Source organism: Heterocephalus glaber, unplaced genomic scaffold, assembly GCF_053883595.1.
Source record: "Heterocephalus glaber isolate CG9 unplaced genomic scaffold, H.glaber_assembly_v1.0 deba00000331, whole genome shotgun sequence".
Lineage (NCBI taxonomy): Eukaryota > Metazoa > Chordata > Mammalia > Rodentia > Bathyergidae > Heterocephalus > Heterocephalus glaber.
Window position 1 is genome coordinate 14,898,158 of NW_028258142.1, and position 27,728 is coordinate 14,925,885.

A 27,728-nucleotide genomic window follows, 5' to 3' on the forward strand; every position below is an offset into this window, starting at 1 on the left:
TATGGATCACGTAAAGGAAGAGCTGACTGCAAAGACAGCATGTCTAACCAATGCTGTAAGAAAGAAACAAGAAAATATTTGACACAGACATACATTCAGATCATTTTTTATGAAAGAAGTATGAATAGCCTTAACTGACACTATTCAAAGAGGGAATTTCTGTCCTTACCATATAGTAAAATTTATTCTTTGTAAAATTTTCCATTTGCGAAAACATTTTGAGGCATATAAATGAAGTGATAACAGAGAAATGACTTACTAAAATCTATGAACAAAAACTTACACTGGACATTTGTAGGGACTACTAAGAAAGACACTGTTCTGAATCAATTGAAGCAAGAACCAAATGTGCTATGTTAAGTGACAAAGATGAACTCATCTTTTGTTAAAACAAAAGTCTCAAAAATTTTTAAATTTTTTTGTTTCTTTTTGTGCCAAAGTATTCCTATGTGGCTGGTCTCAAGAAATTCTTCTACCTCAGGAGGGCATGCATCATTTCTCCTATCTTCTGGAATATTTTAATTGTTGGAGCAAGCTAGAGAAAAAGTGCTGAAGGACACATTAGTGGGGAGTTTGGTTGGTCCACTTGATTAGTCCATCTGTGTTTCTAAGTGGCTCTTTAAGTGGAGGTTAGGCTCTTCCTATCCCAGTGAGTCCAGGAGATAAATGACCACTATCTTTTTTGATGGTCACATTTCAAAGGGATGAATGTTCACCTCATCTTTGAGAAAGACAATTAAGGATGGAAAATGAGAGGCTGTGCTAGGAGAATATTAGTCTACATTACAAAAGATCAGAGAAAGTGTACACAATAACAAAATTTCTAAAGTAAATTTGTTAAGAAATGGGAATTCAATAGAATCTAATCTGAAGGAATTCTGTTTAAACTTGATAAGTTGAGGGAATGTTCAGGTGTTCCTAGTCAAATGTTAATAAAATGCAAATTGAATAATGCATATTTTTAATATGCAGTATTAAAGAAAGTTTAAAAATCTACTGCTCACATTTGGTTGCAAAGAAAATGGATATCTTTAGCCCAGATGACAAAATAATGAAGTTTAGATTTATTACACTTCACTTAGAATAATTAATCCTTTTAATTGTTTTCTATTTCAACTCTTTCTTTCTAGTCACATATGGATAGATGTTGCCTTCTGCAATGTTCAGTGTAAGAGATGAATCAGTAAATTCTTCTGAAAATGTCATAAAAGATATATTTGAATAGTGTATACCTGTAATCTCAGTGCTCTGGGGGGCTGAGGCAGAAAAATTGCAACTTCAAGTCTAGGCTAGATAATTTATTGGGACCCAGTGTCAAAATTAAAATTAAAAAATACAAAATAGGGCTGTGAAAACACCAAATGGGGCTCAGTGTAAAGGCCCTGGATTCAATAATTAGTACTTCCTTCAAGAAAATATAAAAAAGATGACCTGTTACATTTCTGTTTAGCAAAACAGAATGACCCAGATTCTTGTTACAAAACACTGAGCAATGAATTGCTGAATGACTTACAGGATGATTACCACATTTTCTCATTGTGCATAGATTTGTATTGTTCACTTATTGATTTTTGAACTGAGAAATCTCATAGTCTGAATTTTTGCTTACGTTGTGAATTTCACTGGCATCCAGAGAAGACTACAGTGTTGGTTTCTGTATTTGGTATTAATCTTGTGACTCATCTAAAAATTTTTGAAATATTTTCTTCAATCAATTTTCTTTTCTTTTATGGAATTAAAACAAAAATTATCAATTTTCAACTGTGTTCAATGAAAGCTAAAATCCGAATAAAATGATAATGTGCCAGTTTTATTTTCTAATTCTTTGAAAATTGAAGTTATACCTTGAATGATATAATTTTAAGTTATTATTTTATAAAAGAAGAATGACACAATGGTGAAGATTGATTTATTTTTATATCATCCCACTAGGCCATTCATCATACAAATTTTCAAATTACATAACTTTTAAAATCATATTTGGAAAAAATATGAGGAATGATGAAATAATTTTGTGATGATATAACTGTGTTCAAGGAAATATATTGAGAATATAAATATAATATCAATATATTGATAAAGTTCAAGACCTAAACAACATATCTTTTTCCATAATATATTTACTGGACTTGTAAATATCTCCAGAGTACTTAAATTATAATTGAAAATAGCTTTAGAGTTTTTTAAATTGTAAAATAAATTAATATTCCCTTATTCTTTGGAATACTTCTAGGATTGAAAAAGATAACAAAATGCCAATCTCTACAAATAGGTAGAATTGCTCAAAAGTAAACTCAAATACTAGTGTTTGGTACACATACTATAGAAGTGTACCCAGGATTAAACTCTTCTGTGGGAAGAAAAGTCTTTTGGATTTCATTGGTTCCTGCTAAAAATTTAAATACAACGTATCTGGGGAAACCTATAAAATAATACACTCTTTATAATTTACAAATGTATTTACTAACTTCAAAAAGTTTAATCAATTTTCTCAATGTTATCTATTTTGTAAATGAATGAATATAATTTGTATTTATCTCCAAGAATGTCCTGATTTTAACTCATGTGCCCTAATAGTTATACTTCAATTGTTTGCATAATAGTGAAATAAATTTGAGACCAGATTTTTCTCTTTCCATATGCAAAAATGGAAATGCAAAAAACTTTTAAAGGCAAAAGTATACTTAAAATGATTGATCCTCACCTCCTTTTTATGGTATCCACTGCTCAATTTCAGAATGTCACATCAGTCAGTCTTATTTCATACTCATTTTCCTTAAAGAGAGAAGATATCACCAAATAATCCTTTGGGAGACTAGGAAACATCACTATTAAATTCTAGAGTTTTGTCTCAGTCCTATAAGTTTCTGCAGATATGATACATACCTACCAAAACTGTTCCTCTACCAAAATCCAAAAGGAAGCAAAAATGTCCTATTTCCTGTTCCATACACTACAATTTATGAATTAAAATCTGTAGATAGATGACTAGAATGCTGCCAACATTAAAAAAATACTTAATTCTTTGTACATAGAGATGCTTTATTTTAATAATCTAGGCATTAGAGCTATTATGTCTACTAAACTGTCATTGTTTCTGACACATATTTATTCAGATATTAGTTGTAGATTCCAACCTGAGTTCTAATTTATTTGCAGTTTATTGAGGTTGTCTTTATAAACAATGAAAGCCAAGCACTTAGTATCGAAATATACTTTCCAAAGTGTCACTAAAGACTTTCAGAAATAGGAGTGATCAGGGGCCGGGGATTTAGCTCAGTGGTTTCATCACGTGCTGCGCAAGTGCAAGGACCTGAGTTCGATCCCCAGTACCAAAAAAAAAGAAATAGTAGTGATCTCTTACTTGCTCCTAAAAATGAGATAGTAATATTAAAACTTAAATGAAGTAAGTTTTCAAACATATTTGCTTTCAAAGGTAAAAAATAATAACTTCTGTAACTGAAAGTAGTTTTATGTGTGACTCTAATTATCTTTAATGACTATTTAAATAAGTTTCATAGAGATTACTACAAAGAGCCATAAAAGTTATTTGACTGGGTTTTACAAAGTCTTAACAAGGAAACTAAATGATGCCATAAGCAAAATAAGGACTTTCACCTTAAAGGTTTATAGAGGATATGTTGAAAAATAAGAAATATGCAGTATATAAATTAGGTAATCACTTTATAATTAAAACTCAAATAATGAAATACACATGATACATAGTGTGATGCCTTTACTAAGTCAAGGGAAATCCCAGAACTAGCATAAACTTTCTCAGATCTCAATTAGAGAATTTGAATGGTAAAAGCAAATGGGAAAAACAGCTGTGACAGCTCTCCACTGCAGAAAAAGAAACAGCATTACAGAAAGAAGAAAAACTTCTTGAGGTAATCTCTTAGCCTGAGATTTCAAAAAGTGTAAGCAGTAGGTCAGAATAAAACACCAAGAATATATAATTTAGAGAAGGTAGGGATAAGAAATATAAAACTTCTTGAAAACTAAAGGAAGAGTGTACAGTATATCTAGAATGTTAGATACTATCCGCTTTTGCTACTATTAAGCATCTAAATGTGAAGTTTACTTTTTCCTCCTCCATATACTACTTATTTATAAAAAATATTAAAAGCTTTAAGTGGACAAATACAGTTTGTGTATATTTATTGATACAGAAAGATGTTTTGATCTATGAATACTGTCACCGTTCACATCATGACATGGTGCAAACGACGAGAGATCACCTGGAATCTATATCCAGTGTAACCTCTAAGAGGACCCAGAGGAACTGCTTTAACTAAGACCCCTAACCATGAGAGAGTCTCAGATAAAAAAAGAAAGCCCTGATCTGAAGCTTCTATGGCTTTTTATTGATAGTACCAGGAAGCAAGGATAAAGGACAAAGGACACCAGTGTATCAGTTCATGTAGAAAAGGGAAGGACAGGGTAATGACCGGATGGTCTGCTACATGATTGAATTTAGGGCCAATCTAAGTAATAAATCAGAGTATGGGGATGATGAGGGCTGGGGCTCACATTCCTTAAGGCAAAGTGTTTTGGTCCTATTTGGACTTGTTGCCCTGTAACGATCTTGTAGCTAAATTCTAACAATGCATTCTGGGAGGTTTTGGGCTTGTGGCTCCCCAAAATCCCTTATCAATGCATACCCATCTCATATATACCTCTGGCCAATGCTCCCATGGTAGCCATTATAGAATTGCTAAATCAAGCTAATTAACATGTGAAGTACTGTTCCTTTGTGGTGAGAACATTAAAAATATTTCTTCACAATTACCAACTGTCAAATATATTTTTATTAACTGTAGCCACTATGGCATGTAATCCATCTCTTGAAATTTTATATTCTTACTTACACTATTGTTTAAAAACTAGGCCTCTTTAAGTGTTCCACCAAAACAATTTTTAATGCTAAAAAAGCAAAATGACTTTTTAAAGTGTGTGTATGTTCCAGTATGCATACATGTATCCACACAAACACAAATAAAACAGAAGAGCATAAACAATCTATACCACAAAACTGATTATGGAAGGACAAATGTTTAGGGAAAGAGATCACTATGAATTCACACCAGTTGTTATTAGTTGATGTGTTGGTCTGTGATTGGTCACGTAGTTCCTGGTCAGCAGTGTGTTCTGTAATCTGTATTTATGAACTTAGTGTTTCTAGCTGTACATTCATTCTTCAGTACCTCCTTAACAGTGCCCTTTGGGAGCATTTGTTGTTCATAGTGATGCAAATCTGAGACTTGTCAGTAGAGGGCACAAGATGAACATGAGGGTAGGAAGAGGGCTTTTCTCCTTGTTTCTGATGGATGGCATTGTTGCTTTTATGTTTCTTACATCAAAAATCAGCCAACTGTATGGATGTATGAGGACATATCTACCGCTTTACTCCAGCCACACACGCACATCCAATCTCCCAATCATACAAACATAGAACTCCGGATTAGCCTAGATGACACCTATCTGCAGCCCTCCCAATTGGAGCCTGACAGGGTTCAAGCTGTGTGCTACTAGGCCTCACAGCCTGTACTGCAGACTTTGTATACTCTTTGTGTGATCCCTGGGGGAGGTTGTTTCTTCCTACATGAAGCTGCTGTAACTGAGGGAACCTAGTGAACATCTTAGCCACACAGGATGCTGCAATCAAGTCCTGGGAGATAGGCTCCCTTTGTCATTTGTCTGACCATATATGTTTTCACTGAGGGGCTGGAAACCCATTAGATTTTCCTCACATCTTTGTAGTTACTCTTATTGTCTTAATCATTCTTACAATTAAAATTTGTTTTACTTGTATTTCATTATTAGTGAATTTAAAAACATCTTATAATATATTATCCTTTACATACAATTTCCAAAATTGGCCCACAGTATTGGCATTCTGTCCAATAGGTTTCACTCCTGGCAAAATGCTGATGACATTTTCTGACCTAGTTGCAACATTGGATTGTTCAGGTATACATGGTCATTTTGTAGTATTTTAACTAGTCAAATATTTATTTACATTATTGTTTTCTTCCTCATATGAATCAAGGATTTCATTCTTTACTTCTCTCTCTGTCATATCTTGCTAACTTCTTTGGCTTACATGATCCAAGTCTTTATGGGTAGCTGAGTCATTTGACTCACTTTTAACTCCCTCCCAAAGTTGTAAAAGAAGATTTTCCTGTGACATTATATTGAATCAGGCTAATTCTACAAGAAAAATCAAAAGAAAACATTTAATAAAAATTACAAATACACAAAAATGTAACATGGCACATAATGTGAATAAAACTCACCCATTTATACTTTGACACATGTGTATACGCTTTGCTGTGCATCGTATCAAGTGGGTGAACACAAAGATTTCTTCCAGTATTTCTCAAGTATAGCTACTGAGATACACAACTGGCTACCGTTATGCTGAGTACATATTTTCATTAGAAAAGTATGGTATGGGTGTCTGTAATAGTATGAGGAACTGATTAAACTTGTTTGATTTTTGTCAATCAATTGGACTCAGCTTCCACACATATGTACTCCATAAAAGTACATACTTCACCCATACTCATAACCTCCTCTTTGATGTTTCCTGTCCCAACCTAGAAAGAGTAACTTTCCCAGCATCCTTATTTCTATTGAGAAATTACAGAAAATACTGAAAATACAGCTGCTATGATCACTAAATAAAAATTTGGATGTTTGTCTAAGAAAACCCTACTCTCTCCTCCATTTTAATTTTAAAGAAGATTACACTAAATAAATGCCCTCATTATTGTTTTTTTTCTATTTTCTTTAGTTATTTTCAATTAATATATTTTAGAGAATGACAAAAATGTTTCAGAATGTAACTTTTATTACAATTAGTGCAGATGCATATCAGATAAATGAACTTTCTAAAACATGAAAAGAATTCTACATATAGTTCACAACTAGATGGGAAATCTATCTAACGCTACAGACACTTGTGTAAAGAAAATTTTTGTCTCAATGTCTACTAGACACGTGAATCCTAGGAGCAGTACAGGAATCTGTAAACATAAATCTAATAGAATTAATAAGGAAAATATGAATAGATAATATCAAAGAGAGAAAATAGTTTACACATTAAAGGATATCATACTCATAAAAAGACTAAAAATAATTCAATAAAAACAAAATGTTTTAAATTATTGTAAAATTTAGTAAAACTTTCAGTTATAAATAACTGTGCTTAAAACTCTATAAATTTTTTATAAATCAATTAATTAAAAATAAAGCCAAAAATAACAGGTATAATCATTCTTTGTAAGTACCAGGAAAGAAATTTTGTCATCAACATATAATATAACTTGCTGCTTTAAAAGAACTCATCTTATTTAAAAGTTGGTTGGGGCCAGGGCTTTAAATCAGTGGCACTGTGCCTGGCTTGCAAGTGCAAGGTCCTGAGTTCAATTCATTGTACCTAAATAAATAAATAAATATACCAAAAAAAGTTTTAATCAATCAATAAATAAATACATGTTGGTTCATTGATATTCATGCAGTGAGTTTTTTTGTTTTGTTTTGTTTTGTTTTCTATGTACCAGGGGTCAAACTCAGGATCCTGCTCTTGCAAGGCAGACGCTGTGCCACTGAGCTAAATTCCTGGCCCAGCAAGTCATTTTTTTGAACATACTATAAGTGTGTTTGTCAATTGAGAAATACACAGGACCATCATATCCATTAAATGGTAGATTAGTTATTTATTAATGTGACTGTCTTTCCATGATAGGCAGATACTCCTGAAGTTTTTTCAAATTATTTTCTGTAAAATTAATTCATGGAAATTAACATACTTTTCATTTTTTTAAAAAAAATTATTGGTACATTTTAGGTATACAATAAGTTTACATTTATCATTGGGTGCTTGTACCTGTACATGATGTATCTTGGTTCTTATTTTGTTCCCCATTCCCTGTGCAACCTTCACCCGCTCCACCCTTCCCTATTATGAGAAAAGAAAAAAAATACTTTTCATTTTTATCAAGTACAGAAACTATATTGCTTTAGAATCATGAGCCACCTAATAACATTTCAGTCAATAACAGATTGCATGCGTGCTGGTGGTTCCATATAGACAAGGTGTGTGGTAGGTTTTACCGTCCATGTCTGTGTGAGTACCTTATGTTTCCACAATGATGTATTTGTTTAATGATGCATTTTTTGGAACATAACCCTATGACTATATATTTTTAAATCATAATATTTATTACTAGTATTCATACTATGACTTATAGAAAACATGTTTGATAACTCATTTGTATGAGTAGCAATTCCAACAAAATATGTAAAGCACATATATAAAATGATCCGTTTTGATGATTTTAGTTAATTTAGGAATAACAACAAAGTAAAGAGCGTTTTGGAATGTCATTTACCTTACAAGCACCTTAACAAAAGGAAAATAATTTTTCAGATTGGTTTGTAAATTAACAGAGCAACCAGATTAATGAGTCTTGCAGTAACACAATTTAAGGCAATTAGATGCTATAACAATCAATAAATCATTTCAAAAGTGAATCAATTTCCCTTATTAGTTTTATGTTAACATCAAAATGATCAGATTTTTAAAACTTGTATTCAAAACTTGGGTCAAGGCAAATTCTTTCATAGTGAAACTTATATTTTAATTGTGATGTGACTGTGTATGCAATTCTGTGTGTATGCAATTCTCTGTTTCTATTAGCAATGTTGTTTATTTTTGTAATGTCAATCTATGGGCAGGGCAAAATAGTATTTTCAAACAATTTAAATTTTTCCACATGTTTTTTAACTGAGTTTTAAAACCATATTGTGCTATATATATTTTCTTGACTATTTTCAAAAGAATTTACTTAATCCTAAAAATAACTGGTAATTTGTTATTGATGGATTAATTTTGAGGCATTTGAGATTGCTCAAATGTGCTACAATATCAGAAATATAAGCCTTTATCTTTCTAGTTAATTACTACTCTTGGCTATGAAGGGACTACAGAGTCAACCAAAGTAAAGTATTTCAAGTTTTTCTGCTTTTTCGCTTTGTCTTGTTTTTTATTGGAATCAGTCATACTACTTCTCATTCACTCCTAAGTAATACATAATGCACAGCTTTCCAGTGCTTCCTGAACACATCTCCAAATGTGATGGGTTGGCCTCTTCCACTCTTTGGGAAAAATGAACAGCACAGCAAAATAACTTTTGTTCCCTTTACCTACCTTTAAATTTTGGTTTCTTATGTAAATTTCTTTGTTTTTGTATTGTATTTGTTTTCTTTGTTTTTGTTTTGTGTTAATTTGAGGACATTGTACAGACTTGTTAGCTAAGATTCCATAGGTTTTAATTCAAATATGTTTCCCAACATAGGGGAATAAAACATCAAAAACAATAGTTAACAATAATAACAAACAATTGCTACAATGTCAAGAGATCTCTCCTATCACTCTGCCCAAATTAGATGATAATTTCCTAAATTTCCAGAATCCCTGTCTCATTTGAAATATAATGAGGAAAAATAATAATGTTCAACAAAACTTATCTTTTAAAAATTTGATAAAGATTAAATGTTATTAAATGAGAAAATAGGTATAAGAGAACTTTGTTAAAAGTAATGTTCATATTATTAGCAATTACAGATATTATTAGCAGTTACGGAGTCATGGTGTACATTCCAAGTTCTTAACATGAGGTTCATTCCCTTCTTAAAACATTTGAATAAGTTATAAGGTACCTGTGTATACTTAATACTACTTAGAAACATCACGATATATGCAAGTGCCAGATGAGAGTGGGAGCTAGCAGGTTAATGTCTTTTGTAAGATGATTAAAGGTATCTATTGATCGTGAAAAATTACAAGTTAAGAATTCCAATATAAAAATTACTGAAGTTGCATTTTTTCTTTTATTGAATGAATGTAGTTTTGATTATGTACTATAATTATGTGACATATAACCTTTGGGTTATCTTAATTAAGAAATCCATGCATTATTGCCTGTGAATTTACAGACCTTTTAAAGTATAACATTAAAAAAATGTATTAGACTGCAATGAAAAAAAATTCAAAAAATTGTATAAGAAATAAAAAGATATCAAAACAATAATCATTAACTTTATTGAGGTCATGTCATAAGAAAGCTCCTAATCGATATTTGAAGTCAAGAGGCTTGCAGAATTAAATATATCTAAAATTGTGAGTTATAACTACCTTCATGCTATATGAACTTACCCAAATGTTCAGAGGAAAGGCTTCCCTTTGTAGCTCCTCTTAGTAGCTTTGTTCCTAGCAAATATATATGCCTGTGTGTTACACAAATACAAATACAAACTTAGACACTATATATGCACATATAAACCCACATATAAACAACCATTACACATATAGATGTAAAAAGTATGTGGATTATTGTTAAGAACAATATCTGAAGGAATTACAAAATATTCAACAAAAATGGTGCCCTTAGAAGGATTGGAAAACTAAATGTTTCCACTATATTAATATTTTACATTGTACCAATATGTTAAAGGAACAAAATGATACAGAAAAATTTTCATTTGATATTAATAGCGTTTGGTGAAATTAAACCTAAAGTCTGGGTTATAAATGAAGCATGTGAAATTAACACATAATAATAATTATGATAATGTAATAAAATTAGCACTCTAATCACCAGTCAAAATGTCATTAATACTGATTTACCCATAGGTAGTGTGAACTGAAACAGTATTGAGGAAAAAAAATGTTCTTTCATGCTATTATTTCACAGGACAATAAAGATGAGCCCAAGAAACAATTTATAAAATACATTTGTAATAAGGTTCCTGAAAAGATGAAGAGTTACTTTAAAAGATAAGATTATCTAGGACATTAGACCTAAATGAGTAAGCTAGATTTTTAAATTTTATTTTAGTCAAATTTAAAAATGTTAAAAAGAAAGAGAGACTCAATTTGAAAAATGTTTATTTGACGATATGGAGTCAAAATATTATAATATCCACATATATTTACCATAAAATCATTAATGGATACATTGTATTTTTATATACTTTTAATTCCATAGACTTGAGTCCACTGCCCAAATAGTCAAACAAAAATAATTTGCTCATTGAGAGAAATTACCTTCATTATAGCAATTAGCAATTCAGACATCAACTCTAGAGAAATCAAACACTTTTCTTTCTTTAAATTAATTTTCTTGGTAATTTTAGGTATATGATATAATGACATTCATCATTGGAAATTTCTGCCTTTACATAATATATCTTGATTCTTATTTTTTCCCTATTCCCCTGTGCTCCCTTCAACCCCTCCACACCTCCCTATTTACAAAGACTTTGTTTCTATTTTTTCATTTTATCATAATAATTCCATACCCTTTTTTCCTTTCCCCTACTCTTCCCACTTCTCGTTCCCCTTTGCCCCTTATCTTCCTGTTTCACATTATCAAATATACCCTTTGATCCTCATTTACACTTTAAGTTTCTCACACCAGAGAAACTATTCAGTATTTATATGTGTGTCCCATTTATTTCACTGAAGTGTATGGCCTCAATGTGCATCTATTTAGCTATAAATATTTTAATTTATCATTCTTTATGGCTGAGTAGTACTCCATTTTATTCTTTTAAAAACCCACATTTTCTTTATCCAGTCCCCAGATCATGGACAACTGGGCTGTTTTCAAGTGTTAGCTATTACAAACTGCTGCTATGAACATGGGTGCACGTATTATCACTGTAATATCATTCTCTTTTAATTCTTTTGAGAAGATATTCAGCAGGAGAATAGCTGGGTAAAATGGAACCTCTAATCCTAGTTCTTTGAGGTATCTCCACAATGATTTTCACAGTGGTTTCACCAGTCTACACTCCGACCAAAGGTGGAAAAGGGTTCATTTTTTTCCCACAACCCTGCCAGCATTTGTTATTGGTTGATTTCATGATAACAGCCATTCATTCTCTGGTGAGGTGGAATCTCAGTGTTGTTTTCATCTGCATCTCTCAGATGACCAGAGATCCTAAACATTTTTTCACAGGGTTATTTGCTATTTTTACTTCTATGTTTGAGAAATGTGTGTTCATTTCAGAAGCCCATTTTTGTACTGGATCTTGAAATTTGTGAGATCTGATTTTTAAAAATTTCTTTATATATTCTAGATAGTAGACCTTTGTCTGAGGAGTAGCTGGTGAAAAGTTTTCCCACATTGTGGGTTATCTCTTCACTCTGTTGGTGGTTTCCCTTGCTGTCCACAAGCTTTTTAATAAGAAGAAATCCCACTTGTTGATTCTTTGTCCTAGTTCACATTCAACTGAGGTTTTGTTCATGAAATCTTTTCCTATGCAAATATCTTCAAGAGTTCTACCTAACCTCTGTTCCAGCTGGTTCAGCGTTTCTCTTTTAATATTTAGATCTTTAATCCATTTTGATTTTGGTTTAGTGCATGGTGAGAGATATAGGTCTTGTTTTAATCTTTGGCAAGTTGCAACCCAATTTTTCCTGCACCATATATTAAAGAGGCTATTTTTCCTCCAGTGAGGGTATCTGGCTAAATTGTCAAAGATGAGGTGGCTGAGTGTGTCTGGAGTTCTTTCGGCATCTCCTAATTTTTTCCACTGGTCCTCCAGTCTGTTTCTTTGCCAGTACCATGTGGTTTTTATCACCATAGCTCTGTAGTATAGTTTCAAGTTGGGTGTCGTGATATCCCCTGCCATATCTCGGTTGCCTAGGATCGCTTTTGCTATTCTAGGTCTCTTCTTGTTCCAAATGTATTTTTGGTTTGTTTTCTCATGGTCTGTGAAGTATGCTGCTGGAATATCAATTGGGTTTGCATTGAATCTATATAGCAGTTTTGGAATTATGACCATCTTCACTATTTTGGTTCTTCCTACCCAGGAGCAAGGGATGTCTTTCCATTTTCTAATATCCTTTTTGATCTCTTTTTTTGGAGTGCTATAGTTTTCAGGGTAGAGGTCTTTGATGTCTCTCATTAGGTTGATTCCTAGGCATTTCATTTTATTTTTTTGGATGCTGTGTAGGGAGTTGTTTCTCTGGTTTTTCTTCCAGTGAGTCTGTTGTTAATGTACAGGACAGCTATTGATTTTTGTGTGCTGACATTGTATCCTGCTATGAATTTGGTTATTAAGTCAAGAAGACTTCTGACTGAGTTCTTGTGGTCTTCTATAAAGAGTATCATATCATATGTAAATAATGAAAATTTAACTTCTTTATTTCCTATCTTTCTTCCTTTTATTTCTTTCTCTTGTCTAATTGCTGTGGCCAATGTTCAAAAAACTATGTTAAACATGAGTGGTGATAGTGGACATCCTCTTGTTTCTGATTTTACTGTCAAGGATTTCAGTTTTTGACCATTTAGTATGATATTAGCTTCTGATTTTTCATAGATGGCTTTTATCAGGTTGAGATCCAGACTGTTGATTCCAATTTTCTGTAGGATTTTTAACTATTATATGCCTAGGCATAGATTTTTTTTTTATCATAACTAGTTGGAGTCCTATATGCCTCACTTATCTGTATGTCAAGTTCTTTTCCCCTACTTGGAAAGTTGTCTGCCATTACTTCTGTGAACAGTTTTTTTTTTTTTTTTTTTTTTTCATGTTGTTTGCACTCTCTCCTGTTTCTTCATTGACTCCAATTAGTCTTATGTTATTCTTCTTTGAATTGTCTAGCAGCTGCTGGATTGATTTCTCTTGGTCCCTTACTTTTTTAAAGAAAATTTTCTTTTCTTGGTCATTAATTGAAATCCTATCTTCTATATCTGAAATTCTGTCTTCACATTGGCTCATCCTGCAATGTAAACTTTCAATGGAGTTTTTAATCTCCTGGAAATCTGTTTAGATCTGTTTTATGGATTCCATTTGTTTCCTATGTTGGAATTCCATCACGTTCCTCAACTCTTCTTTTTTTGTGTGTCTGGTCTAGATTTATTAATCATATCTTGCACTATGGACACAATCTCTGTTGTTATCTGAGAAATTATTTCTGATTTCGTTTTTTCCAGATCCTCTTTTGTTGCCAGTTAAGGGAGTCCAGGTGGTTGAGTATCAAATTGTTCCATCTCGTTTCCCTTTGCGGTTGCCTTAGGTGATCTGAAAGTTTGGTTTTGAGACTTGTTTATGTGTCTTCTCATTTCAGCATATCCAGCCTGCTGTGCCTTTGTTGAGGTGACTTTTTGCTCACCCAGTAGTTTTCAATTCTCAGCAAGCCACTGAGTGGCCTTTTCTCTGCCTTTCACAAATGCACCAATTCCTGAGTTCAGAACCATGGCCTTCTGGATCCCTGAACTGCCCTGTTTTCCAGTCTGGGTCCTTGCTTGGGCCTGAGAACACTTGGGATTATATGTGAATGTGCCTTTGGCTGGAGCCTGCCCCTCTATGTAGCTGTTGTCTGGGAGGGCCTTTGGCTGGAAGCTGTGCATCCCAGTTGCTGGTGTCTGAGGGGGTTTCTGGCTGGGGTCTGCATGCACTTACCAATGTTATTGGGGTGGGCTTCTGGCTGTTGCTTGTGTGCCTGTGCAGCTATTTTCCAGGCAAGCCTTTGGCTAGGGCCTTTGGGCCCAAGCTGCTGGGTTCATGGCAAGGCCCTGGCTGGGACCTGCATGCACCCACATTGCTCTGGTCCCGCGAGCTTTTAGCTGGGATCTCTCAAACACCTTTTCAATAAACTCAGAATTTTTCTTTTATCTCTTAATGTTTAATAGACAAGAGAAGAAAGCAGAAAGGAGAATTTTCAGTACTTTAAAAAATATTAATATTACAAATGAGGTCAAATTAGGCTTATTTTACTTTCCTCTTTGGTATTGACAGTTCTTTTTCAAATCAATGATTATCATTCTCTTGACCAATACTAATTTTTTTTTCTAGAAGCAAAGTATATTATCAATGATTTTTAAATTTTTCTTTATTAGTACATGCTTCCAGTACATAATGAACACCTTCATCATGGTGGATTTGTACACGTACATATCACATATCCTTTTCCCCTGCTCTCTCCAATCTTTCTTATCCTCTTCACTTACAAAAGCTCTATTTCCATTTTCTTTCATCATTTTTTTCTTTTATTTCTTCAATTCCTTTCCCTTTCTTCCCTCCCCATCTCTTGTTTCTCTTCCCACTGTGGCTCAGTGGATAACACATTAGATTTCAAGTATGCATCAAAAGAGATTTTTAATTTTTCACTGAAGTTCTAATAGGAAGACACTTTATTTCCATGTAAAATTATTCTCTTCCCTAAATTTAATTTTTCCTATATTTCAATTACTGACTTTCTTCTAAACTCTCTACCCCTTTTCTTTCTGTGCTTTTAATTTTTCCCAAACTCACTCTATTCTTCTTTCATCTGCCTGTATTTAATTATAGTTCATATCTAAATGACTTCTAGAATTGAATTTCCACTAGTTCATTCTTCCTTTCATTTCTATGTCCATTTACCTGTTGAAAATTCAGACTCCTATGTTCTATGGTTTTACCATTTTTCCTCCCAAAGCTACCTCTTTTTACTATTTCTAGCAAAATGGTTCTAATTTATCATTTTGAGCAAGAAAGACATGTGGGCATCATCCTAGTTCTTTCTGCTCTTTATTAATTAGATGCAATAAATTGAAATTTTTTCTCAATTCTCTTTCCTCAGCATCTCCTTAATGTGTCAATTTATTTCCACAATCACTCTTCATACAGTACCCTGGACCTAGCATGTCCTCTGGAGTGAGCCATACTTCATTCTGCAAAGGAGTATTCTTATAAAACTGGACTTTGCTTTATCCAATCGTACACCATTCATTTATTAATAAAATCCCAAAGATGTTGTTTTTAAACAAATTATATTTATTAAGTAAGCATATACACACATAGACAATTTTCAGGTCATTCAGATTTTAGAGTTGAGCTAGTGGCCAGAAGAATGCAAAACTTGTTGTAAATAATGTGACTTTTATGACATCATTTAGAGCTCCAAATAGACAGGTACATTGTGGCCCTCAGTAACGTCATATCTATCCGCATTATGCTCTACCATCCTTAGTTACACAAATTCTTGCATAATTTGTGTAACATTTCCATAAAAAATGTTACAGTCTATAATTGTGATTTTTGGTGACCTTTGTGTGTCACTTCAAGACATTTTAAATACCAGTTAGTCGCTGGGATCATGTCAGCACTTTGCTGACTGGGTTCTCTTTCTCCAGAGCTGTCTTAAGGGACTCTTCAGAAGAAGCATTTTAAAGGCTAATTATTTTTTAGGCATCATGAGATCCTAAACAAAAATAATGATTTTGTTTTTCCCAACCTTTAATTTGTGTTGTTTTGTTTTATTTTGTTTTGAGATGGGCTCTTGTTATCTCTAGTCTCTGGCTGGTCTTGAACTCACTGTGTAGCACAGGCTGGCCTGGAATTCTTTGGAATCCTCCTGCTTCAGGCTTTCAAGTGCTGGGATTATAGGTGTGCACAACTCTGCTCAGCTTCAAACTTGTGTCTTTTAGAATAAAGCCTAAGCTCTGTAACGTAGTCTCCTAGAACATCCATGATTTAGGCAAGACTTACTTTTGAAGTGTGATTTTCTTATTTCAGTGGCAATAATAGAATCTCTCATCTCTGTTTATTTTAGGTATTTTGTCCTTTAGTTTTTTTATGTACTCCTTAAAATGTACCTTAAGCATTATTTAATTCTTCAACACTCTTTAAATGGAAAGTTCTATCTGTCTGCTCTACTCCACTAAATTGTGAAAAGGTGTCAGAGACACTTTTGTTCTTATTCACCATGGCTCCTTCAAAACCTCAGACTGCTTGACATGTCCTGGACACCAAGGAAATATCTACTCACTACATACCTTTGAGATATTAATTAGATATCAATTTTGTTTGAATATGTTTATTTTTATATAAATTTTTATTCAATGTTTGTAAAAATTAAAGAAAAGCAGGTATATATTCACATAAAACTTTTAAAATTACATAATTTTTAACTAAATAAAGCTATATTTCTATAAGAAAGTGGAAAAATTATATATCTATGACACTGAATATTTGTATAATATAATTTGTAAAATGTCCTTTGGGAAACAGTACATCTCTGTGTTTTTGTACAGGACCAAAATGACCAGATCATGACCACGAATTTCTCCAAAATTTTCCCCTAATATTGTGTTTAAAACAGAGGGGGGGGGGCACTAGATATTTTGCTGGCTCTGAATCTGTTGGTTTATTAATTCATACCTTGACTTTTTGGAGATTTTTAAGTCTTTTCGAATCTTATAGATTTATTTTGATGAACCAGTTCTACTTTTGTTTCACTGTTTTCAGTAGAGCGGCATAAAATTGATATTTATTCATGTTTATTGACAGAAATTCCTTAACTGTGAAAGACTATTTTCTTTCTGAATGTAACGTTAGATAAAATATCAAGAACAACTAAACAGAGGAATTCAAACTTCTTTAACCTATTTATAACAATTTCTACTTTTTCTCTAACATTTTTGTATTGAAGAATTCTCAATACATGATTGCATTTCATGAAATTGTTTATAAAGCACAGGTAAGACTCAGATACCTCAGGAAACACATACCAGCCATAGTATTAGATTCCATTCTAATTCTGATCCAAGCAGTTTACTAATTAAAACTCAATATAAATATTTGTGAAATAAGAACATTAGTAAAATTATTCCCAGGGATCATGGTGAAGGTTATCTAAGATAATGTACACAATGTTGTATATTTCACAGACATGTTCCTATTAAAGGACAGGCATTTTTAGATGCTCTAGGCTGAAAAATAGAATTCAAAGAACAGTATATAGAAAGTTGAACATATTGTGTTAGAAAGAAATTTTACAAAATTGTAGCAAGAGAGCAAAGAGATAATAAAAATAAAGGCACCCAAATTTTCCATAATTTAAAATTATTATTGTCTCCCAATATTTCAAAATGTAAATTTTTCATATGTCATATATTCTAAATATATCTTCCTCTCTTCTTATGAATTCAAAAGGGCATCTGTGGGCTCGGGTAATTAGATATAAGGGAATAGTTCAGAAATGCAGTGAATGCAATGAATAAATAATTTATCTAGAATTTAATCTGAAGATGAATACAAAGTCCTTTCCATGTTTTACATTGAAAGGAGAAATACATATTTCCATTCAAAACAATGAGTGTAGTGATATTGTTCAGTGTTGGGAGATTTGTGTTTTTATGAAAGATGTGCACATTCAAAGTTACTTAAGTAGAACTATAAGTACCCCACATGGACTGATGGTATTATGTCAGTGCCTTCCTATTTTTTTAAACAAATACAACCCAGTGATGCGGGTGGAAATTCAGCTTATAAAACAAATGGAAGTGCAGGCATACTTGTTGAAAAAGTGGCAGAATTTTGAAATTCTGCTCAGTTTACTTAGACTGTGTATAGGATACATTCCACCATGTATTGGGTAGTTTGGTGAAAGGATTTCAAAATACATCCAAAGTCAAAATCTATCTAATCTTCCTAAGCTTTCAAACACAAGGCAGAGATTTTCAACACTCAGTCAATTGCTTGTGTTTAATACAGAAACTTAGGTGCTAATTACTTCTTATCTAAAAATCAAGAGTGTCTACAAGAGTGTATATAACAACACAAACATAAATTTCACAAATTATTATCAATCTTATTTCAGTAAAGGGATTGCTAATAATACTCAGAAAACTACCCTATGAACATTTTAACAAGGGAATATCTTCATGAACAAAATACCTAATAGACACTTTCCCATGTGTAGCACAGTCTTTTTTAAACTAGGACATATGATCTTAAGGTGAATCCTGAAAGTTAAGCATTAATACCTCTGTTTCAAGCTTTGACAACTTGGCAAGCCAGGATTCAGAGCACTGAATTCTAAGCCCTTTTCCTCACCCAACCTGTAGAAAATTAGATGATCTTCTAAAATAGAAACTTTACCTGATATGACACAGCATTCAAATTTATTACTTTATGTGTGAATTAAATGAAAATGTTTTTTATTGTATTAAAGTAATTATCAAGAAATATAAGAATCAATGTAGTATTTCTCTACCATTATTTACATGTAGGGATTGCATTCATTTCATAATATTCCTCATGTTTGTGGAGATATATTTTCTCTTTGGAGTAAAATTTTATAAATTTGGATCTGTCATCTTGCAATTGAGGATGACTTTGTTTGACACGTTGTTAAAAGCACTTTATTCTAAAAAATCCAAAATAATAACTTTTATAATCAATTTACTTTAATTTCTGGAATTAATCACAATCTCACTGTGTGATCTTGACAACTATATCTTTTTTGGCAATAATGAGCAACTTGACTGATATATTCATGTCTTGAAATAAAAGACTTGAGAACTGATTTGTTCATATAACTATTAATTCACTATTTTATGATCTGAGATACAGATTATAACTTATTTGGTGAAGAATTTTCTTATAATCTTTATGAGTCCAAGGTATATACATTGCCCTTATGCTTTAAAAGCATTATTGCTTCAAATCAATTTAAAAACTCATTACATTAGCAATTTTTTTATTGAATCCAGTAACTCTGTTAAAGTTTTTCTCTTGGTATAAACATGAAATACATAACTTTAACCAATCATAATGACTGGCATGAAGATTAGAAAGCAAGAATAATAAAGAAGGAAGAGAGAAATGTCAGATTGTGGTTAGGAGGAAATTTTGAAATATAAAAATAATGCTTTGAGAACTTCTTTCCAACAAACTTAGCTTATGGAATCTACCTGAACCATCTATAAGAATTCATTATTATGTGATATTATAACCCTTTTTTGAAAGAGAAAAGTACACATAATTTTAACCTGAAAAATATTTTAACATTCTCCATTAATTTGGCACTTGCATCCTGAATATCTTTTGGGATTTTGTTAACTGTAATAAAGGCTAAAAATAATAAATGATCATGATTGTGAAACCATACAGCACAAAAACCATATTCCATCTTTTTCTAGATAATCCAGACCATCAGTGCAGTAGACAGAGATGAATCAGTAGAAGATCACCATTTTTACTTTAACTTATCTGTGGAAGACACAAGCAACTCAAGTTTTATAATCATAGATAACCAAGGTAATACCATTGCCTCAACAAATTTTTGACCCATTCTCCATAAATCATGTTTGATTTTAATGGGATTTATGTCACTGATTTTGTATTGTTCATCCAACATGTTAATATTGAGAAATACATAAAGATAGAAACAAAACCCAAAGTGAAATTCTGAAAATACAGGCTTCATTTCTTACTCCATTACTTCAAATCAGAGTCACTTTTTAACATCATCTACTTTCTAAGTCATTTTACTGTCTACATGGTCCTGAAAACATTCTTATATTTCTGACGTTGTGGTTTCTTCCACATCCTCACCTATCTTTATCTCCAACCTGTGTCTGAGGAGAAAGTGATATATATTTAACTTACCGTGGTGTTAGCATGATTGATTCACAGATATTTGGAGTCATTAATTGGAAGCTAAAAATACATGAAATTGAGTTAAGTTTATTCTTTTTATGAAAAGTTATTTGTTGTCAAATGAAGGGTAAATTATTCTGAAAGGTTCTGTGTGGGGAAACAGGTTTTAAACTCCCTCTTAGTAGAAGGAGTTTAACTACATGCAGCCATTATATTACTTTTGGTTATAATATGTATTTGCATTTTAACTTTTCCTTATATGTCAAATACAAGATTTACCTAGGCATTTGAAATCTAATATTTTCAACAGTCTTTTTTTACAACTAAGTTTAGCCTCAGATCCAGAGGAAATTTTGGTGGAGTATATATGAAGAAATTTTTCTCCGTTGGATATTTTTTTTCAAATTTCCCAGGGAAGGTAGCTCAGACATACTTATGAAAAAAACACATATATCAATATATAAAAGCTACGTTAGGTTTCTTTACATTAAGATAAGTTACTGATGCAAGATAAATATACTGAAACAAAAAAATATGGTTGCCTAGGATTTTTGTTTACAAGTAATTTAATAACACATATATTGAAAAATGGGAACCATTTCTTGCCACTTAAATCTGACTACTAAATAAGTTTATATGGGTTTAGAGACATTAACTGCTGCATATTTTTAGCTTTAAAATGACGATTTAGTAAATGTTATAAATACACATAAATTTCAAAAAACTTCTCTGTATTTGCATTTTATTGTTAGCATCCTCTGAAATTGGTTTGGCATCTACAGAACATATCTGTAAGCATGTAAAAGTCACTCCAAATCAAAAATTAACCAAAGCACCAGATAGTAACCTATAGGGAAAACATAGTTCAAAGACAAACGAAACTAAACTGAAAAATGTCATTTAGAGAATTTGGGGCTCTAAGGAAGAACAGTATCATATATATTGATGTATATGCTACATTTTTCAGTAGTATTTTGAATGATATATCTAGACAAATAAATTAGTGTGGTTGTGTTTAAGGACACTTTGAATTTTAAATAGAAAATCAATTACTAAATTCAAAGTAAAAAGAAATAGTCTTGTAGTACATACGCTTCCAAATACTATTACTTATATTTTTTTAATAAGAAGACACATTGTTTAAAATCTCCACTCAACAGGAACCCAGAAAAAAGCAGAGGTAACAATCTTATTTGCAGACAAAGTAGATTTCAAACCAAAACTAATTAAGAGAGACAAAGACAGTCATTACATCCTTGTGAAGGGAACAATCCAAGAGGAAGAGATGACAATCCTAAATATATATGCACCAAATACGAATGCCCCCAACTACAAAAAACAAACATTAATGGAGATGAAAAATCAAATAAATACTAATACAATTGTAGTGGGAGACTTTAATACCCACTATCACAAATAGACAGATCATCTAGGCAAAAAATTAACAATAAAATTCTAGACCTGAACCAAGCTATTGGACTTAATAGATGTTTACAGAGTGTTCCACACCACAAAATCAGAATACACATTCTTTTCGGCTGCACATGGGTTATTCTCCAAAATAGACCACATGCTAGTTCATAGGACATGTCTAAGTAAATGTAAAAGAATTCAAGTTACTCCTTCTATATTATCAGACCATAGTGCCATAAAATTGGAGATCAATGACATAAGAAACTGCAAAAGTCACACAAACACATGGAAATTAAACAACACTCTCCTGAACAACCAATGGGTCACAGAGGAAATTAAAGAAGAAAGACAGTTTCCACAAGTAAATGATAATGCCAGTACAACATACAGAAATCTATGGGACACAATGAAAGCAGTTCTACATGGGAAATTCAAAGCAGTTGATGCCCATATAAGGAAAACAGAGAGAACTCAGATAAATAACCTATGCAGAACCTCAAGCTCCTAGAAAAAGAAGAGCATAACAAACCCAAATCTCATACAAGAGAGGAAATTATAAAGATCAGAGGAGAAATCAATTCAATGGAGATTAAGAGAATGATACAGAAAATCAGTGAATCAAAGAGTTGGTTTTTTGCAAGAACAAATAAAATCGATAAACCCTTAGTCAACCTTATCCAAAAACAGAAAGAAAAGGCTCAAATCTATGCAATTAAGAATGAAAAAGGGGAAATCACAACAGGCCCAGCAGAAATCCAGAGCATCATCAATACCCACTTTGAGAACCTGGACTCTAACAAAATGAAAAACACAGAAGAAATAGACAGACTCCTACATACATAAGAATTGTCAAAGTTGAATGAAGAAGATATAGAAATTCTAAATGCCCCAATTACAATGAGTGAAATTAAAAATGTAATAAAAAATTTACCAACAAAGAAAAGCCTAGGTCCTAATGGCCTCACTGCTGAATTCTATAAGACATTTAAAGAACTAACACCATTACTCTTTACACTCATCAAGGAAATTGAAAGGGAAGCAAGGCTTCCAAATTCATTCTTGGAAGCAAGTGTTACTTTGATTCCAAAAACTGGGGAATGACACAACCAAAAAGAGAACTACAGGCCAATCTCCCTGATGAACATAGATCCAAAAATCCTCAACAAGATACTGGCAAACAGAGTACAGAGTGTCATCAAGAAGATCATACACCCTGACCAAGTTGGATTTATCCCAGGGATGCAAGGATGGTTCAACATTGGTAAATCAGTAAATGTAGTACACTATATTAACAGAGGCAAGGACAAAAAACATACGATCATCTCAATAGATGCAGAAAAGTCATTCGACAAAATCCAACACCCATTCATGATAAAAACTCTACAGAAAATGGGAATAGAAAGTCTTCATCTCAACCTTATTAAGGCTATCTATGCAAAGCCAACAGCCAACATCATACTAAATGGTCAAAAACTGAAAACTTTCATGCTAAAATCAGGAACAAGACAAGGATACTACTATCACCACTCCTGTTCAATATAGTTCTGGAAATATTAGCCACACCAATTGGAAAAGGGAAAGAAATAAAAGAAGCAAAGTTTGGAAAAGAAGAAGTTAAACTGTCATTATTTGCTTATGATATGATACTTCACATAGGAGACCCAAAAAACTCAGCCAAAAGACTTCTAGGCCTAATTGACAGATTCTGAAGAGCAGCTGGATATAAGGTCAACACTAAAAACAACAGCCTTCTTATAAACAAATAGCAGACTTACTGAGAGAAATTATGGAAACAATTCCTTTTATAATAGCATCCAAAAAAATGAAATATCTAAGAATCAACCTAACAAAGGAAGCAAAAGACCTCTACACTGAAAACTACAGCACTCTGAAAAAGGAGATTGATGAGGATATAAGAAAATTGAAAGACATCCCTTATTCCTGTGTAGGAAGAACCAATATAGTGAAAATGGCCATACTTCCCAAACTACAATATAGATTTAATGGAATGCTCATTTAAATTCCAACAATATACTGCACAGAACTAGAGAAAACAATCCAAAGTTCATTTGGAACCAGAAGAGATCTAGAAAAGCAAAAGAAATTGTAGGCATCAGAGACATGGTTGTGGGTATCACAATCTGAAACTTGAAGCTATACTACAAAGCTACTGTGATAAAAACACCATGGTACTGGCAAAGAAACAGACCTGAGGATCAGTGGAATAGATTAGAAGATGCAGAAACAACTTAAGACACACTCAGCAACCTCATCTTTGACAAAGGAGCCAACCACCCTCACTGAAGGAAAGATAGCCTATTTAATAAATGGTGTTGGAAAAACTGGATTTCAACCTGACAAAGACTAAAACTAGACTCACCCCTATCACTAAGCACTAAACCAAGATCAAAGTGAATTAAAGATCTAAATATTAAGACAGAAATACTAAACTTGCTGGAAGATAAGTTAGGTAGAACACTTGAAGACATTGGGATAGGAAAAGATTTTATGAACAAAACCTCAGTAGCACAGGAACTAGCACAAAGAATCAACAAGTGGAATCTCATCTTATTAAAAAGCTTCTGCACTGTAAGAGAAGCCACCAACAGAGCTAAGAGACAACTTACAAAATGGGAACAAATTTTAGCAGCTGTACCTCAGACAAAGGTCTACTATCTAGAATATATTAATAATTGAATAAACTCAGGGCCCCCAAATTCAAAGACCCAATTCAAAAATGGGCATCCAAAATGAACAGACACTTCTCAGACAAAGAAGTAAAAATAGCAAATAAATATATGAAAAAATGTTCAACATCGCTGGTCATTCGAGAGGTGCAGATGAAATCAACACTGAGATTCCACTTCACCCCAGAAATAGGGGCTGCTATAAAAAAATTAACCAATAACAAATGCTAGCGGGAATGTGGGGAGAAAGGAATCATTTTCCATTGTTGGTGGGAGTGCAGACTGGTGCAACCACTGTGGAAATATATATGGAGATACCTCAAAGAACCAGGGCTAGAGGCCTCATTTGACCCAGCTATTACCCTGCTGAGTATCTTCCCAAAAGAATTAAAAGAATCATACCACAGTGATACATGTGCACCCATGTTTATAGTGGCACAGTTTGTAATAACTAAAGCTTGTAAACAACCCACGTGCCCATCAACTGGAAACTGGATAAAGATGTGGTTTTTTTTATAACATGGAGTACTACTCAGCCATAAAGAATGAGAAACTAGAGACATTTATAGCTCAATGGATACATATTGAGGCCACACTCTTAAGTGAAATAAATGGGACACACAAATAGTTTCTCTAGTGTGAGAAACTGAAAGTGTAAATAAAGATTAAAATGAATAATTGATAATTTGAAAAGGGAAAAGGTCCAAAGGTGTAGGGATGGTAGGAGGGCAAGGGGAAAGGAAAGAGGGTAAAGGAAAAATTATGAGAAAAGAAAAAAATGGAAACCAAATCTATGTAAATAGGGAAGGGTGGAGGGCGTGAAGGGTGCACAGGTAATGGGGAAAAATATAAGAACCAAGATACATCATGTACAGGTACAGGCACCCAGTGATAAATGTAAATGTATTGTATAGCTAACATATACCAATAAAATAATTAAAAAGAAAAAGAAAACACATTGTAATCTCAACTACTGAAGGCTGAGACAGCAGGATCACAAGTGTGAGGACAGTCTTGCAAATTTTGAAAGACCTTCTTTCAAAAAAATTAATGAAACTGGGCTGAAGATGTAGCTTAGTGCTATTTTGATTCAATCATCAGTACCAGAAAAAAAATAAACAGAAAATATTAAACAAAACAAATTATATAGCATCACATGTTGTAATAGATAACAGGAAATCCTGTGAATTTCCAGTATTTGTGAAAATAAAAGGTTCTGAGTAGTTGAGATAGTAGTGTCCGGTACAATTAACCTACTGAACCTGACACCATTAGTATAAATTAAATGCTAGTAGCTTGATTACTTTTAACCTCAAGCATCATTTCTTAAATTTTGGAACTGATTTGAATAATTTATCTAATTAAATAATTCAAATTTGAGGTGGAAGTTTCAGTTGTCTATTGAACAGAGTTTCTTTTTAAAAACTTATTTGAACACATCTTTATGCTGTTGCCTCTATTGCTTATGATATTTTAATTCCTTTCATATGGTTGAAAAAATTATGTGTGTCAATTTTTGTTTTAGATAACACAGCTATAGTTTTGACAAATAGAACTGGTTTTAGCCTTCAAGAAGAGCCTGTCTTCTATATAACTATCTTAATTGTTGACAATGGAATTCCACCACTTACAAGCACAAACACCCTAACAATAAATGTTTGTGACTGTGATGACAGTGAGAATGCTCAGACCTGTAGTAATAAGGAATTAATCCTTTCCATGGGATTTGGGATAGAAATCATTACTGCGATTCTGATCTGCATTATGCTAATATTTGGTAAGTACTGCTGAACTGCACATATATTTATTTATTTAAAGTAACTCGGTGAATATAGACCTTATTATGTATATACCTAATAGCAGTATTGTGTGTATGTATTTAATTGCTTTTGTAAATGTGTTATAATTGTTAAACTAAATAGATGAAATGAAAAATAGAGTAGATAAATATACATTTGAAACCATATATCAAAAGATCCTTGAGTTGTAAGAGTATGTGTATATATACGTATTTGTGAACATTTTTGAAATATATTAATTGTAACAAACACATTTTACACAAAATAATAGTAATGACGATGAGCATCTGTTGAGTGCTCATTCCACAAGATAGTCTTTGGTGCTTTGGGTATATAATGCAGTTTGACCCTCACAATAATCTTATGAAGTAGCAATGGCCGTTGCCTATATTCCACACATATAACAACTGGAACTCAAAGAGTTGCATGTTTTATCAGTGGTTATGGATGTAATAAGTAATAACCTGAGATTCCATAACCAGAATGAAACGCTATCCAGCATTATACCAGAACTGGCTAGAGTACATACGGCAGAATGTCAAAAAAATGGGGCACTACTCTTTTACTACTTTTCAGTTACCCAATATATTATTGCTAACTATAACTGTCACATTGTAAAACAAATCTCTTGAATTTATTCCTAATGTCTAACTGAAGTGTTGTGTTTGTTGGGGGGTGGGCAGTACCGGAGATCGAACTCCGGTCCTTGAACTTGCGCAGCAGGCGGCGAAACCACTGAGCTAAATCCCTGGCCCAGAAGTGTTGTATATTTTTGTTGAGCAATATCTCCTTATTCTCCAGCACCAGATACTGGTGAAAACTTTTACCCCCTGTCGTTATGAATCTGACAGTTTTACATTCTATATATAAGCAGGTTCATACAGAATTTGTCTTTCTATGCAAGTCACATACCACTTAGAAATATGCTCTTTAGGCTTATTCATATTATTTTATAATATAAATTTCTTATCTTTTAAATTGAAGTCTACTGTGTATATATATCATGTCTTCTTTGCCATTCATTCATTGGTGAACAGTTAGGTTGATTCTGTACCTTGACTATTCCATATCTTGGCTATTCCATACCTTATTCATTTCTTTGACATACTTATTTCATTTGTAAGCATTTGAGGTGATGGAAACAAAAATTGACTTGATGTAATCATCTCATAATGAATCCACTTATCAAAGCATGATATTGTAAATAACAAGTTTATACAATATTAGTCACTTTTTAAAAATATTTTTGTGAAAAAAGACAGTAAATAATATTGAGGAGTGTGGAAGTGTTCATCTTATTTAATGAAAGCAGTCAATAAAAATCTCAGTTAATATTTCCATTTTTTATTATTTTATTCTAATAAGTAGAAAAGTTATACCC

General features: G+C 32.6%; 1 protein-coding gene across 6 annotated transcripts in view; it reads left to right on the plus strand.

Moving 5' to 3' along the window:
* Cdh19 (cadherin 19) overlaps positions 1 to 27,728 on the plus strand; it is a 119,925-nt gene that overhangs the window by 76,152 nt on the left and 16,045 nt on the right. For 5 of the 6 annotated variants that reach the window (XM_087191516.1, XM_087191513.1, XM_087191518.1 and 2 more), the window contains 2 exons: positions 19,989 to 20,106; positions 26,074 to 26,325. In XM_087191516.1, coding sequence (XP_087047642.1) covers positions 19,989 to 20,106; positions 26,074 to 26,325 — 370 coding nt within the window. The remainder of the gene's footprint in view (positions 1 to 19,988; positions 20,107 to 26,073; positions 26,326 to 27,728) is intronic. The other variant, XM_021239263.2, reaches the window with a different exon arrangement.